Source organism: Hyperolius riggenbachi, chromosome 12 (genome assembly GCF_040937935.1).
Source record: "Hyperolius riggenbachi isolate aHypRig1 chromosome 12, aHypRig1.pri, whole genome shotgun sequence".
NCBI lineage: Eukaryota > Metazoa > Chordata > Amphibia > Anura > Hyperoliidae > Hyperolius > Hyperolius riggenbachi.
The window spans coordinates 229,794,746-229,812,014 of record NC_090657.1 but is presented as its reverse complement, the minus strand read 5'-3'; the positions used below and the strand labels follow the sequence as shown (position 1 = coordinate 229,812,014).

The window sequence follows — 17,269 nt, the reverse complement described above, 5'->3', positions numbered from 1 at the left end:
CGAAAACGTGAAAAAAAAAATTAAAGAAAAAAATATATATATATATTTATATACAGGATCTTCTCAAAAAATTAGCATATTGTGATAAAGTTCATTATTTTCTGTAATGTACTGATAAACATTAGACTTTCATATATTTTAGATTCAAATACACACAACTGAAGTAGTTCAAGCTTTTATTGTTTTAATATTGATGATTTTGGCATACAGCTCATGAAAACCCCAAATTCCTATCTCAAAAAATTAGCATATTTCATCCGACCAATAAAAGAAAAGTGTTTTTAAAACAAAAAAAGTCAACCTTCAAATAATTATGTTCAGTTGGTCGGGAATCCTTTTGCAGAAATGACTGCTTCAATGCGGCGTGGCATGGAGGCAATGTCAGTAATGTAAAAGTTACCTCTGCAGCGGAGAGCGGCGCGACCGCCGCTCCCGCATCTGACGTCACGGTGGATTCCGCCGCTGCCTCCTCGTCATCTTTTCCCAGCAGGTCAGGTCTCTCCAGGGTACATCAGGACAGAAGACCGCACGCGCGTATCCGGAGACAGGACCTTTATGCATTGAGGAGGCGAGTCAGCTGACCAGCCGGTCAGCTGACAACTCTGGTCTGATTCTCGCCTCTGATTGGCTGAGGCGAGTGGGCGGAGCCACGGGTATTACCTTTGGTATTTAAGACCCGGGCTGTCAGTGGATCATTGTCTGCTGTTGCTGAAACTTTGCGGTTAAGCTCTCAGACCTTAGTTCCCAGTGTGTTTGATCCGGCAGGACCCCGGGGATGCACACATAGCTAGAGATATTATTATTGATAGTTCGTAATAGTAATATTCATATCATTATCATTGTATACCTTATTGTGTATGTGTAACGATTGCGGGATTTATTTCCGTGGTCAGCGCACAGGACGCATGCCGACACTATGGAAATCCTCCACAAGCATGTAATATATATATATAACTTCTTAAAACTTAATATGAATAAAGCTGAGCTAATAGTCTTTCCACCATCCCTGTCCACCCCTTTGCCTGATATTACAATAAATGTTAAAGGGAAGGTTCAGGGAGGGGATTCAAAAAATAAATATAAATTTCCACTTACCTGGGGCTTCCTCCAGCCCGTGGCAGGCAGGAGGTGCCCTCGTCGCCGCTCCGCAGGCTCCCGGTGGTCTCCGGTGCCCGACCCGACCTGGCCAGGCCGGCTGCCAGGTCGGGCTCCTCTGTGCTCCATTTCCTGGGACTTCTGCGTCCCACGACGGCGCGCTGATGTCATCGGACGTCCGCCGGGCTGTACTGCGCATGCGCAGAACTACTGCGCATGCGCAGTACAGCCCGGCGGACGTCCGATGACGTCATCGCGCCGTCGTGGGACGCAGAAGTCCCAGGAAATGGAGCGCAGAGGAGCCCGACCTGGCAGCCGGCCTGGCCAGGTCGGGTCGGGCACCGGAGACCATCGGGAGCCTGCGGAGCGGCGACGAGGGCACCTCCTGCCTGCCACGGGCTGGAGGAAGCCCCAGGTAAGTGGAAATTTATATTTATTTTTTGAATCCCCTCCCTGAACCTTCCCTTTAACACCACGTCTATAACATCAGTTCCCAAAGCACGGTGCTTGTGGGTAATATTTGATTCTTCTCTCTCATTTACTCCAGTCCTCACATTAACTCCCTAACCAGCTCCTGCCATTTCTAACTGAAAATCATAGCAGGTATCCGACCTTTTCTCTCCCATGACACAACCAAAATGTTAGTACATGCTCTTATTATATCTCGATTGGACTATTGCAATATATTGCTTGGTGGACTTCCAACTAACCGACTAACACCGCTCAATTCTGTACTGAACTCTGCTGCTCGACTCATTCATCTCTCCTCTCGCTCTTCCTCTGCTGCTCCTCTCTGTCAAGCTCTTCACTGGCTACCAATTAATGAGAGGATTCAGTTCAAACTCTTAACCCTAACCTACAAAGCTCTCCACAATCTCTCTCCCCTGTACATCTCCTCACTAGTCTCCAGATACCAACCCAACTGCAATCTCAGATCTGCACACGAGCTTCTTCTATCCTCTTCTACAATTACCTCCTCACATTCACGTGTACAAGACTTCTCACGTGCCTCACCCCTCCTCTGGAATGCCCTTCCACAACACATCCGCCACTCTCCCACCTTTGAAATCTTTAAACGCTCCCTCAAAACCCACCTTTTCCGACAAGCATATTCTCTAGCTTAGGCCACGCATCCACTAAATAACCTAATTACGCACTGCCTGTACATATACTGTATACATCCCCACCTCTTGTTTCCACCCCATTCCTTTAGATTGTAAGCTCGCAAGGGCAGGGCTCTCACCCTTTTGTGTCATGGAATGTTATTAATTCAATTGCTTGCACACTGTTAGACATTTATACATTTTAGTCATCATGTTAAATCAAATTGTAATCAGCAGTTCTGTATTTTGTATCAGTGTGTTCATATTTGATGTACATCATTGTCTGTATCATTATGTATCCCTTGTTTGTTTTCTTACATTGTACAGTGCCACGGAATATGTTGGCGCTTTATAAATAAATAATAATAATATATAACCCAGCTATGGTGCTATGCACCTGTAGAGAGAGATTCCCACCGGCAGATGGAGCTGTGGAGTACAGACGGACTCAGCCTCTGTACTGCCACAGATGCCAGATGGGAATTGCACGAGTTGAAGCAATGTAGGGCTGGATAGCCCTAAAAGAGAGAGAGCACAGAGACAGAATAAATGTGTGTCCACCAATCTAGTCTCCACCCAGCGCAGCCGCTCACCGATGCACCGGCCCCATCTCTGGCTCACTTCTGGAATTTCCGACTTTAAAGTCAGAAAACCCCTGCGCCTGCGTTGCCGTGTCCTCGTTCCCGCTGATGTCACCAGGAGTGTATAGCACAAGCCCAGTATGGTCTGGGCCTGTGCAGTACGCTCCTGGTGACATCAGGGGAAGCGAGGACACGGCAACGCAGGCGCAGGGGTTTTCTGACTTTAAAGTCAGAAAATTACAGAAGTGAACCGGAGGCGGGGCTGGAGCATCAGTGAGCGGCTGCGCAGGCACAGGATGTCTGCGGGGGACCATTAGAAGCCCCGGGTAAGTTCAACTCATTTTCCCCCGACCCCCCTACAGTATCCCTTTAACTACTACTCATTTTGTATCATAGACAGTCCTGATTGAACTTACTCTGGTCAGCAGAGATACCACGGTTCATTACAGGCAAACAGCCTGTGGCACTGCTCAGGTGTTATGGAGGCCCAGGATGCTTCGATAGCGGCCTTAAGCTCATCCAGAGTGTTTGGTCTTGCGTCTCTCAACTTTCTCTTCACAATATGCCACAAAAGCTTTATAGAGATGAAGATTTCATTTTTCAGCATGACCTGGCACCTGCTCACAGTGCAAAAACCACTAGTAACTGGTTTACTGACCATGGTATTACTGTGCTCAATTGGCCTGCCAACTCTCCTGACCTGAACCCCATAGAGAATCTGTGGGATATTGTGAAGAGAAAGTTGAGAGACGCAAGACCCAACACTCTGGATGAGCTTAAGGCCACTATCGAAGCATCCTGGGCCTCCATAACACCTGAGCAGTGCCACAGGCTGATTGCCTCCATGCCACGCCGCATTAAAGCACTAATTTCTGCAAAAGGATTCCCGACCAAGTATTGAGTGCATAACTGAACATAATTATTTGAAGGTTGACTTTTTTGTTTTAAAAACACTTTTCTTTTATTGGTCGGATGAAATATGCTAATTTTTTGAGATAGGACATTTGGGTTTTCATGAGCTGTATGCCAAAATCATCAATATTAAAACAATAAAAGGCTTGAACTACTTCAGTTGTGTGTATTTGAATCTAAAATATATGAAAGTCTAATGTTTATCAGTACATTACAGAAAATAATGAACTTTATCACAATATGCTATTTTTTTGAGAAGGAACTGTATGTTTATATATATATATATATATATATATATATATATATATATATATATATATCCTACTAATATAATAAATGGGAAAGTTCGGATGTTTGGATGTTTGGTTGATTGTTACTCGATCACGCAAAAATGGCTGAACGGATTTGAATGAAATTTGGCACACACATAGTACATTACTGTAACGAGCCAGCAGCCAGAACAGATTTTCTGATTATTGGTGATCTGCAGTATCACCAATAATACATATGTTATGCCTGATTATGCGGTGATCTGCAGAATCACCAATAATACAAGTATAGCAAGACACACAGGATACAAAGATGTAAGACAGTGTTTGGTGCAACAGTAATTTAGATGGAGATACCCACTGTCCAGAGGAGCTGGTGAAGGGGGTATCTCTAAACAACACAGTAATCAGTATTCCAGCAAGCTGGAGACTCAGAGGAGTAATGATAGGTTCACCCGAGGAGCGGGTGATGCACAGCAAGACAATGTAGCGAGATCACTCGAGGAGCGAGTGATTCAGACTGTACTGCAACAGGTGATCCCCTGAGAGGCAGGAGACGCAGACAGCATATAATGACAGCTAGTCACCTGAGGAGCAGGTGATTAAGACTGTACTGCAGCTATCAACCTGAGGAGCAGGTGATTCAGACTATACTGCAGCTATCAACCTGAGGAGCAGGTGATTCAGACTATACTGCAGCTATCAACCTGAGAAGCAGGTGATTACTAAACTGAGAACCCCTCACCAGGACTAGCTCCCTGGTGAGGGCAGAAGAGTCAGACAAGCAGGTTTGGCAACACACGGACAGATACGGTACAAAGGCGGAAGACAGAATCAAAGTGAGGGATAGCCAAGTCGGCAACTGGATCAGATAGGCAAAGGCACAGAATCTCAAGACAGAAGATTAGTCAAGGCTAGCAGAGGGTCATAACAAATAATACAATTCAATTAGTACTTTATGTTATCAACAGAATCTGTCTAAGTGTGGATCCCCAGCTCCTGCTGGTTCTAGGCACACTTTCGGATCTGACTATGGGTCTGAGTGCTAACACGTAGCATATGCAACAGCAGACGAGGAACAACTGACAGGCCTGTTCTATATATACTGGGAGCGCTCCTAAGCACCGCCCCAGTCACTCAGCCAATCAGGATCAGTGCTGAAGTCAGCTGACCGGCTGATCAGCTGACTCCCCTTCTGTTTGCATAAAGATCCTGTCTGTGCGCGCGCGCGTAGACCTCAGTCTATGTGCGACTGAAGGAGCAGGCAAAGTTCCACCATGCGACCAGGGATGGTCATAGTCAGCCAACTTTGCTACGCTGGAACTACGCTTCGGCAAACTATGGCTTTGAAATCAAATAATCGCTTCGTATGCATTTCGTAGACTACGCGTTAAAATACGCAATTACACGTAGTGCAAAATACAATCGTACGCGGAAAAATAGACGCGAATAACGCATTCGTAGTTTACTTCGCAATACACTTGTGAACTACACATAGGGGGCGTAAACTACGCGTAACGGTACTTCGCTACGTGTAAAATTGTAAGCGTAGTTTTGAAACTTCGCCTACGAACTACGATGCGTAGATGCGAACTACGATGCGTAAATTCGCACTAGCGTAGTTTCTGCTCATCCCTGCATGCGACCATGCAGCAAAAGCCGCTGGCTGAGTCGCGGAGACAGCCGCCATGCCACTCGGCGCTGCAACGGCTTCCTCCTTATTCCCCACAATCCCAGGGATATTTCCATCATGTATCCGCGCGGCGGAAACTGCCGGGTGAGACGTGGAGATAGCCGCCATGCCACTCTCTGATGCGGCAGCATCTCCGCAATCCCTTACAATTACCTGGAATAAAGTATAGGATACTTTTTATTCCCATAACAAAAAAGGGGGCGGAGACAAATACAAATTTCACTGGAAAATGTAAACTGCAGCTATTCTTACACTGTTAATGGTAGGGTGACTGGGATTAATATTCAGAAAGGTGGGTGGGGCCTATACAAGCCAATCAAAATTAACCTATTGATTTTCAAGGGGAATATTTACATTGCTGCCATTCTTGCACTGTTAATGGCACAAGCCTCAAACCTAGTATAGTTGATCATTGGGTGACTAGGGTTCAATTTCAGAAAGGGGGTGGAGCCACAAACAGCCAATTAGATTTGTTTCATTTCATTTCAATGCAAATTATTGATGCCAAAGGGCTTGATTCACAAAGCGGTGCTAACCTACTTAGCACGTCTAAAGTCTTTAGACGTGCTAACCAGGGTGCTAAGTAGGTTAGCACTAGATTTCTCAATGGATTAATCTACTTAGCACCCTGGTTAGCACGTCTAAAGACTTTAGACATGCTAAGTAGGTTAGCACCGCTTTGTGAATCAAGCCCAAAGACTGCAAAGCTCACAAACTTGGTCATTGAGTAATTGATTAATTGTGTGTTAGGGTTAGGAAAAGTGGGCGCAGCCACCAGCACCTGCAAAATACATAATCAGGAAATGCCAGGTCATCAGTAGGCGGAGACAAATACAAATTTAATTGCGCAAATGTAAACTGCAGCCATTCTTACACTGTTAATGGTAGGGTTCTCAAACTTTGCACAGTTGGTCACTGGGTGACTGGGATTAATATTCAGAAAAGTGGGTGGAGCCTATAAAAGCCAATCAAAATCCACCTATTGATTTTTAAGGGGAATATTTAATTGCTGCCATTCTTGCACTGTTATTTCCTTGCAAATTATTGATGCCAAAGACTGCAAAGCTCACATACTTGGTCATTAAGTAATTGTGTGTTAGGGTTAGGAAAAGTGGGCAGAGCCAACACTAGCCAAATACATACCCGGGCGACGCCGGGCATCCAGCTAGTGAATATATATATATATATATATATATATATATATATATATATATATATATATATATATATAACATTTCCTGCACTTCTTGTAGTGCTGCTGCAGGAGGATGAGGGTTGTGTTGTGGCTGGTTGCTATGGTAACATGGGTGACCAGGAAACACAAGAGGGTGTGGCCCATTATGACATCACAGCAGCAGCTCCATATAAGGGCAGCACAGCCCAGCAGACTGGCAGTCTTGTGTTGGCGTGAGCAGCGTGAGCAGCTAACGTTGAGCAGGATATCTTTGTTTTGTCCTCCTGTGACAAAATGCTTTGTGGATTGTTCCATGCTGTGGGACTTCTAGTCCTTCTTCAGCCCTCTTCAGGTAAGGCGGTTTATGAACATATGGCGGATGGCGAGGGCGGAGTTTAGTGGACATTTCCCAGGGTTAGTAGCAGGGGAGGGAGAGCGGTGGATATGAAAAAAGGACGCCTGGAAATTTTGGCACCCAGAAATCGCCAATAGCAGAATATAATATAGTTGCCCTAGTATAGGTAGCTAGTATAGCTGCCCCAGTATAGTTGCCCCAGTATTGGTAGCTAGAAAAGTTGCCCCAGTATAGGTAGCTAGTATAGTTGCCCCAGTGTAGGTAGCTAGTATAGTTGCCCCAGTATTGGTAGCTATTATAGTAGCCCCAGTATAGGTAGCTAGTATAGTAGCCCCAGTATAGGTAGCTAGTATAGTTGCCCCAGTATAGGTAGTATAGTTGCCTCAGTATAGGTAGCTAGTATAGTTGCCCCAGTATTGGTAGCTAGTATAGTTGCCCCCAGTATTGGTAGCTAGTATAGTTGCCCCAGTATAGGTAGCTAGTATAGTTGCCCAAGTATAGGTAGCTAGTATAGTTGCCCCAGTATAGGTAGCTAGTATAGTTGCCCCAGTATTGGCAGCTAGTATAGTTGCACAAGTATAGGTAGCTAGTATAGTTGCCCCAGTATAGGTAGCTAGTATAGCTGCCCCAGTATAGGTAGTATAGTTGCCTCAGTATAGGTAGCTAGTATAGTTGCCCCAGTATAGATAGTATAGTTGCCTCAGTATAGGTAGCTAGTATAGTTGCCCTCAGTATAGGTAGCTAGTATAGTTGCACCCAGTATAGGTAGCTAGTATAGTTGCCCCAATATAGGCAGCTAGTATTATTGCCCCAGTGTAGGTAGCTAGTATAGTTGCCCCAGTATTGGTAGGCAGATTGTATTATTTGCCCCAGTGTAGGTAGCTAGTATAGTTGCCCCCAGTATAGCTAGTATAGTTGCCCCAATATACAGTAGGTAGTTGGTATAGGTAGCTAGCATAGTTGCCCCTTATATAGATTAGCCAGGTAGGTGCTGCTGTGATGTCATAATGGGCCACACCCTCTTGTGTTTCATGGTCACCTGTGTTACCATAGCAACCAGCCACAATACAACCCTCACCCTCCTGCAGCAGCACTACATCTTATTAATTGTTATCAGCGATGTACAAAGTTTCAGTTTCCAGCTCATGTGGAAAATTTCATATATATATATATATATATATATATATATATATGTATGTGTGTATATATATATATATATATATATGTATATATATATATATATATATATATATATATATATATATATACTTCTTGTAGTGCTGCTGCAGGAGGATGAGGGTTGTGTTGTGGCTGGTTGCTATGGTAACACAGGTGACCAGGAAACACAAGAGGGTGTGGCCCATTATGACATCACAGCAGCAGCTCCATATAAGGGCAGCACAGCCCAGCAGACTGGCAGTCTTGTGTTGGCGTGAGCAGCGTGAGCAGCTAACGTTGAGCAGGATATCTTTGTTTTGTCCTCGTGTGACAAAATGCTTTGTGGATTGTTCCATGTTGTGGGACTTCTAGTCCTTCTTCAGCCCTCTTCAGGTAAGGCGGTTTATGAACATATGGCGGATGGGGAGGGCGGAGTTTGGTGGACATTTCCCAGGGTTAGTAGCAGGGGAGGGAAAGGAAAGCGGATATGAAAAAAGGACGCCTGGAAATTTTGGCACCCAGAAATTGCCAATAGCAGAATATCTGTAAATGTACCTTTCTTCTACTCTTGCAATGCTAATAATGATAGGAAGTATTGGTAATACATACTGATATTTTACTAAAGCCCCCAGTATAGGAATTATAGTTGCCCCAGTATAGTCATTATAGTTGCCTCACTATAGGTAGCTATTATAGTTGCCCCAGAATAGGTAGTATAGTAGCCCTAGTATAGGTAGCTAGTATACTTGCCGCAGTATAGGTAGTATAGTTGCCCCAGTATAGGTAGCTAGTATAGTTGCCGCAGTATAGGTAGCTAGTATACTTGCCCCAGTATAGGTAGCTAGTATACTTGCCCCAGTATAGGTAGTATAGTTGCCCCAGTATAGGTAGCTAGTATACTTGCCCCAGTATAGGTAGCTAGTATACTTGCCCCAGTATAGGTAGCATAGTTGCCCCAGTATAGGTAGCTAGTATAGTTGCCCCAGTATAGTTAGTATAGTTGCCCCAGTATTGGTAGCTAGTATAGTTGCCCCAGTATAGGTAGCTAGTATAGTTGCCCCAGTATAGGTAGTATAGTTGCCCCAGTATAGGTAGCTAGTATAGTTGCCCCCAGTATAGGTGTCTAGTATAGCTGCCCCAGTATAGGTAGTATAGTTGCCCCAGTATAGGTAGCTAGTATAGTTGCACCCAGTATAGGTAGCTAGTATAGTTGCCCCAGTATAGATAGCTAGTATAGTTGCCCCAGTATAGGCAGCTAGTATTATTGCCCCAGTGTAGGTAGCTAGTATAGTTGCCCCAGTATTGGTAGGCAGCTAGTATTATTTGCCCCAGTGTAGGTAGCTAGTATAGTTGCCCCCAGTATAGCTAGTATAGTTGCCCCAATATACAGTAGGTAGTTGGTATAGGTAGCTAGCATAGTTGTCCCTTATATAGATTAGCCAGGTAGGTGCTGCTGTGATGTCATTATGGGCCACACCCTCTTGTGTTTCATGGTCACCTGTGTTACCATAGCAACCAGCCACAACACAACCCTCATCCTCCTGCAGCAGCACTACATCTTATTAATTGTTATCAGCGATGTACAAAGTTTCATTTTCCAGCTCATGTGAAAAAAAAATGATTATATATCCTACTAATATAATAAATGGGAAAGTTCGGATGCTTGGATGTTTGGATGTTTGTTACTCGATCACGCAAAAACGGCTGAACGGATTTGAATGAAATTTGGCACACACATAGTACATTAGCTGGAATAAAGTATAGGATACTTTTTATTCCCATAACCAAAAAGAGACAAATACAAATTTCACTGGAAAATGTAAACTGCAGCCATTCTTACACTGTTACACTGGAGGTGTGTTTAGCTTCTAAGGGTAGAAGGGTTAATTTGCATATATTCAGCAGTGTTGCTCTGGGAGACATCTCAAGCTCACTCCAACCTGAATTATCGCAAATTATTTCTGTTTTAGGAAAGCAAACTTTTGTTTTTCTTAACATCTTAGTAAGGGGGCTTTTGGGACCATTGTAGTCCCGTACACACTCCAATGAGTTCTGGGTCACCATGAGCTTGCTGGTTGGTCTGTACTCTGTACCTCTCGGTGTTACAAGCCCTACTGCATAGAGCCAAATTAATCCATGCCATGCACTGATGAGGATCAAACAATCCAAAACAGTCTGTATGTATGTTGGATTATTATGACTCTGTACAAATTAACAAGCTGACACATCATTGCATTCCAGCAGTTCTGGAGGTGTGTTTAGCTTCTAAGGGTAACAATGGTTAATTTGCATATATTCAGCAGTGATGCATTGGGAGACATCTCAAGGTCACTCCAACCTGAATTATTGCAAATGTTACACTGTTAATGGTAGGGTTCTCAAACTTTGCACAGTTGGTCGTTGGGTGACTAGGATTATTATTCAGAAAAGTGGTTGGAGCCTATAAAAGCCAATCAAAATTCACCTATTGATTTTCAAGGGGAATATTTACATTTCTGCCATTCTTGCACTGTTAATGGCACAAGCCTCAAACCTGGTATAGTTGATCATTGGGTGACTGGGGTTCAATTTCAGAAAAGGGGGTGGAGCCACAAATAGCCAATCAGATTTGTTTCATTCCAATGCAAATTATTGTTGCCAAACACCGCAAAGCTGACAAACTTGGTAATTGAGTAATTGATTAATTGTGTGTTAGGGTTAGTAAAGTGGGCACAACCAACACCAGCCAAATACATAAGCGGGCAACGCAGGGTCATAAGTGGGCGGAGACAAATACAAATTTTACTGGGAAAATGTAAACAGCAGCCATTCTTACACTGTTAATGGTAGGGTTCTCAAACTTTGCACAGTTGATTACTGGGTGACTGGGGTTAACATTCAGAAAAGTGGGTGGAGCCTACAAAAAACAATCAAAAATTACCTATTATTTTTCAGGGGAATATTTCATTGCTGCCATCCTTGCACTGTTAATGGCACAAGCCTCAAAACTGGTACAGTTGATGATTGCGTGACTGGGGTTTAAATTTATATAAGGGGGTGGAACCCCACCCCCAAACAGCCAATCTGATTTGTTTCATTTTAATGCAAGTTATTGATGCTAAAGACCGCAAAGCTCACAAACTTGGTCATTGAGTAATTGAGTAATTGTGTGTTAGGGTTAGAAAAAGTGAGTGCAGCCAACACCAGCCAAATACATAATCGGGCAATGCTGGGTCATCAGTAGGTGGAGACAAATACAAATTTGACTGAGAAAATGTAAACTGCAGCAATTCTTACACTATTAATGGCAGGGTTCTCAAACTTTGCACAGTTGGTCAATGAGTGACTGAGATTAATATTCAGAAAAGTGGGTGGATCCTACAAAAGCCAATCAAAATCCACCTATTAATCTTTAAGGGGAATATTTAATTGATGCCATTCTTGCACTGTTCATCACCTGTACCTGGTACAGTTGGCCATCGGGTGATTGGTGTTCAAATTCGGAAAAGGGGTGGAGCCACAGCCAATCAGATTTATTTTATTTCAATGCAAATTATTGATGCCAAAGACCGCAAAGCTCACACACTTGGTCATTAAGTAATTTTGTGTTAGGGTTAGAAAAAGTGGGCGGAGCCAGAACCGGCCAAATACATACCTGGGCAATGCCAAGTCTTCAGTGGGCGGAGACAAACACAAATTTCACTGGTAAAATGTAAACTGCAGCCATTCTTACACTACTAATTGTAGGGTTCTAAAACTTTGCACAGTTGGTCACTGGGTGACTGGGATTAATATTCAGAAAAGTGGGTGGAGCCTACAAAAACCAATCACAATTCACCTATTGATTTTCAAGGCAAATATTTAATTGCTGCCATTTTTGCACTGTTAATGGCACAAGCCTGAAACCTGGTACAGTTGATCATTGGGTGACTGGGGTTAAATATTTAAAAAAGGGGTCTGGCCACAAACAGCGAATCATATGTGTTTCATTTCAATGACAAATATTCATGCTAAAGACCACAAATCTCACAAACTTTGTCATTGACTATTGACAATTGTTTTTTAGGGTTAGAAAAAGTGGCCAAAGCCAACAGCAGCCAAATACATACCCGGGAAACATTAGGACATCAGTGGGTGGAGAAAAATACAAATTTAACTGCCATAATGTAAACTGCAGCCATTCCTACACTGTTAATGGTAGGGCTCTCAAACTTTGCACAGTTGGTCGCTGGGTGACTGGGATTGATATTCAGAAAGGTGGGTGGAGTCTATAAAATCCAATCAAAATTAACCTATTGATTTTCAAGGGGAATATTTACATTGCTGCCATTCTTGCACTGTTAATGGCACAAGCCTCAAACCTAGTACAGTTGATCATTGGGTGACTAGGGTTCAATTTCAGAAAGGGGGTGGAGCCACAAACAGCCAATTAGATTTGTTTCATTTCAATGCAAATTATTGATGCCAAAGACTGCAATGCTCACAAACTTGGTCATTGAGTAATTGATTAATTGTGTGTTAGGGTTAGGAAAAGTGGGCACAGCCACCAGCACCTGCAAAATACATAATCAGGAAATGCCGGGTCATCAGTAGGCAGAGACAAATGCAAATTTCACTGAGAAAATGTAAACTGCAGCAATTCTTACACTTTTAATGGTAGGGTTCTCAAACTTTGCACAATTGGTCACTGGCTGACTGGGATTAATATTCAGAGAAGTGGGTGGAGCCTACAAAAGCCAATCAATATTCACCTATTGATTTTCAAGGGGAATATGTAATTGCTACCATTCTTGCACTGTTAATGGCACAAGCCTTAAACCTGGTACAGTTGGTCATTGGGTGACTGGGGTTCAAATTCAGACAAAGGGGTGGAGCCACAAACAGCCAATCAGATTTGTTTAATCTCAATGCAAATTATTGATGCCAAAGACCGCAAAGCTCACAAACTTGGTTATTGAGTAATTGTGTGTTAGGGTTAGAAGTAATAGGAGGAGCCAACACCAGCCAAATACATACCTGAACAATGTTAGGAAATAAGTGGGTGGAGAAAAATACAAATTTCATTGCGCAAATGTAAACTGCAACCATTCTTACACTGTTAATGGTAGGATTCTCAAACTTTGCACAGTTGGTCACAGGGTGACTGGGATTAATATTCAGAAAAGTGGGTGGAGCCTATAAAAGCCAATCAAAATCCACCTATTGATTTTTAAGGGGAATATTTAATTGCTGCCATTTTTGCACTGTTAATCACCTGTACCTGGTACAGTTGGCCATTGGGTGATTGGGGTTCAAATTCAGAAAAGGGGTGGAGCCACATCCAATCAGATTAATTTTATTTCCATGCAAATTATTGATGCCAAAGACCGCAAAGCTCACATACTTGGTCATTAAGTAATATATATATATATATGTACATACATACATTTCCTGCACTTCTTGTAGTGCTGCTGCAGGAGGATGAGGGTTGTGTTGTGGCTGGTTGCTATGGTAACACAGGTGACCAGGAAACACAAGAGGGTGTGGCCCATTATGACATCACAGCAGCAGCTCCATATAAGGGCAGCACAGCCCAGCAGACTGGCAGTCTTGTGTTGGCGTGAGCAGCGTGAGCAGCTAACGTTGAGCAGGATATCTTTGTTTTGTCCTCGTGTGACAAAATGCTTTGTGGATTGTTCCATGTTGTGGGACTTCTAGTCCTTCTTCAGCCCTCTTCAGGTAAGGTGGTTTATGAACATATGGCGGATGGCGAGGGCGGAGTTTAGTGGACATTTCCCAGGGTTAGTAGCAGGGGAGGAAGGGAAGTATATATGAAAAAAGGGCGCCTGGAAATCACCAATAGTAGATTATCAGTAAATTTACTGATTTTCTACTCTTGCAGTCAGGGCCGGGCCGAGGCATAGGCTGGAGAGGCTCCAGCCTCAGGGCGCAATGTAGGAGGGGGCGCACAATTCATTCAGTTGTCATTCCTAATTGTGTATGAAGCAGAAAGAAATAAGAAAAGGGGATACATGACAGTGACTGCAAGCCAGATAACTAGAGATTAAGGTGTTGGGAAGGTTGTGGGCCCTGTGGCCCTCTTAGTCTAATAGCAATCAGTGTGTGACAGCTGGGGTGGGAGGGATGGAGGGGCACACTTTGGTGTCTCAGCCTTGGGTGCTGGAGGACCTTGTCATGGCTCTGCTTGCAGTGCTAATAGTGACAGTAAAATGTTAGTAATACATACTGATATTTTATGAAAGCTAAACCAAATCCTACTCTCACTCTGAACCCTCCCTTCGCTGGTACCTAACCTGAAGACCTGAGCCCACTGACGCAGCTGTGCTCAGTAGTATCCGCTTCTGTCCACTTTTCAGCATCTGTAACATTGATGTGTTGCTGAAAAGCGGACACAACTGCGCACAACTGCGTTAGTGGGATCAGGCCATAACCACTCCCCCCGGATGCCTAACCTTAACCACTCTCCACCCATGCCTAGTCTTAAACACCCCCCATCCATGCCTAACCTTAAACACCCCCCACCCATGCCTTACCTTAACCACTCTCCACCAAAGCCTAAACACCCCCCACCCATGCATAACCTTAACCACCCCCCACCCATGCCTAAACACCCCTTACCCATGTCTAACCTTAAACACCCCCACCCATGCCTAATCTTAACCACGACCCATGCGTAACCTTAACCACTCTCCACCCATGCCTAATCTTAACCACCCCCACCCATGCCTAACCTTAACCACTCTCCACCCATGCCTAATCTTATCCACCTCCCACCCATGTCTAACCTTAACCACTCTCCACCCATGCCTAATCTTAACCACCCCCCACCCATGTCTAACCTTAACCCCCCACCCATGCATAACCTTAACCACTCTCCACCCATGCCTAATCTTAAACACCACCACCCATGCCTAACCTTAACCACTCTCCACCCATGCCTAACCTTAACCACTATCCACCCATGACTAATCTTAACCACCCCCACCCATGCTTAACCTTAACCACTCTCCACCCATGCCTAAACACCCCCCACCCATGCCTAACCTTAACCATTCTCCACCCATGCCTAATCTTAAACACCACCACCCATGCCTAACCTTAACCACTCTCCACCCATGCCTAACCTTAACCACTCTCCACCCATGCCTAAACATGCTCTAACCTTAACTAAGCTTCTCTCCACAGCTAACCTTAACCTTCCCATTAACATGTAGGCTTTACCACCCCCCCCCCCACTCCAAATCTTAACCACCCCCTTATCATCAACCCATTGAAGGGGTTCTGCTGGTAAGGGGGGGGGGGGGGTTATAGCGGTGACATCCTGCCAACACTGGTAGCCTCTACCACTTCCACCCATGCCTAAATTGAACCACTTCCACCCACAGCTACATTGACCACCAACCCCACATCTAACCTCAACCGAGCCCCCAGACGGCTGACCTTAACCTCCCCATGCAAATCTAGTCTTAACCATCAACCCCCACATGCCTAACCTTAACCACATCACTAAACATAATCCTGCTAATGTACGGGCACCCATCACCAGCAATGTGGGGAAACTTGAGCATCTGTTATTTGTAGCCATATTTTGCTTTGCAGACGGCCCGATGCCTGATATTTAGCGGACGTTTGCATTTCCCCACATTGCTGGTATTTCAATGGGCTCCTACGGCAGTGCCCACATTTCTGCTGATTAGCGGGCGGCCATGTTTTCTGTTTCCTGAGGGGAGGGTGGGACTTTCTACTAGTAATGACAGTTTATTGTGTATTAGTTTTCTAGAATGATTTCCTACAAGCATTCCACTGACCATTGTCTCTCTTTCCTTCCTACAGGTGTGGATGTCACCTCCATTAGTTTGGTCCCTGAGGAGATGGCTGTGAGCGCGGGGTCACGCCTTGTGATCCCATGTCGCTTTAACACCAGACCGAACAAGAATAACGTGGAGATGGAGTGGGGGATGGTGCCTGACAATGGGGGAGAGTACAGAGCTCTTCTTAACCTTAATGACGGCGCAGTGATCCATCGTGACCCGCGTACCGCGGTCATCAGACGCCTGGTGAGATCCGGGAGCTGCTCCCTGACAGTCAGTCCCATCACGACTGAGGACAGCGGCTTCTATGAGATCAATCTCCGCGTCGATGGTCACGTTTATGAACCCGCTCCGATCGTACACGTCAGCGTCTCTGAGACTTCAGGTAAGCGATATACAGCATGAAATGCTGACACTGCAGCACTGTTTATTATGATGGGGGAGAGAAAGTTGGGGATAATGTGGGGGAGTAGTGCAAAGCAACCAGTCACAATATTTGTGTGAAAAATAAGGGTAACTTCTGATTGGTTGTTCCTTTTTTGTTTGTTTGCTTTTTACGCCCAACAATGAGTCTTCTAGTACATTGTATTTACATGTTGTATGTGGAGGTGGAGCTGGGTTGAGGGATGTCAAGCTGCTTATGTCCACTTTCCCATAATCCTCTGCAACCCTACATCTTCCATAGGAGGACCTTCCACCTCTACTTTACTGCCCAGCATTCTCTGTCTGCTTTGTGTGTAACACTAACTCCTCTCCCAGTGCAGTGAGGCCCCTTTCACACTGAATAGAATTCGCCTCAGTCCTGCGGGATTGGGACTTCACATTGGTTGCACATCTAATGCCTTGTTCTCTGCAACATGCTATATCTATCATATTCTTACACTCTTAATGGCAGAGGCCTCAAACTTGGTACAGTCGGTCAGTGAGTGACTGGGATTCACATTCTGAAAAGGGGGTGGAGCCACAAACAGCCAATCAGATTTGTTTCATTTCAGTGGGAACATTTAAATTGTTGATGCCAAGGACCACAAAGCTCATAAACTTGGTTATACAGTGACTGTGTGTCAAGGTTTGAAAAAGAGGGCAGAGCCAACAACTACATTTTTTACATGGGAAAATGTATACTGCAGCCATTCTTA

General features: G+C 44.4%; 1 protein-coding gene across 1 annotated transcript in view; it reads left to right on the top strand.

Annotated features, from left to right (window-relative positions):
* Positions 1-17,269, top strand: part of LOC137541210 (uncharacterized) — a 54,142-nt gene that overhangs the window by 32,564 nt on the left and 4,309 nt on the right. Inside the window, exon 2 of the mRNA XM_068262390.1 lies at positions 16,153-16,515. Coding sequence (XP_068118491.1) covers positions 16,191-16,515 — 325 coding nt within the window. The 5' untranslated portion in view covers positions 16,153-16,190. The remainder of the gene's footprint in view (positions 1-16,152; positions 16,516-17,269) is intronic.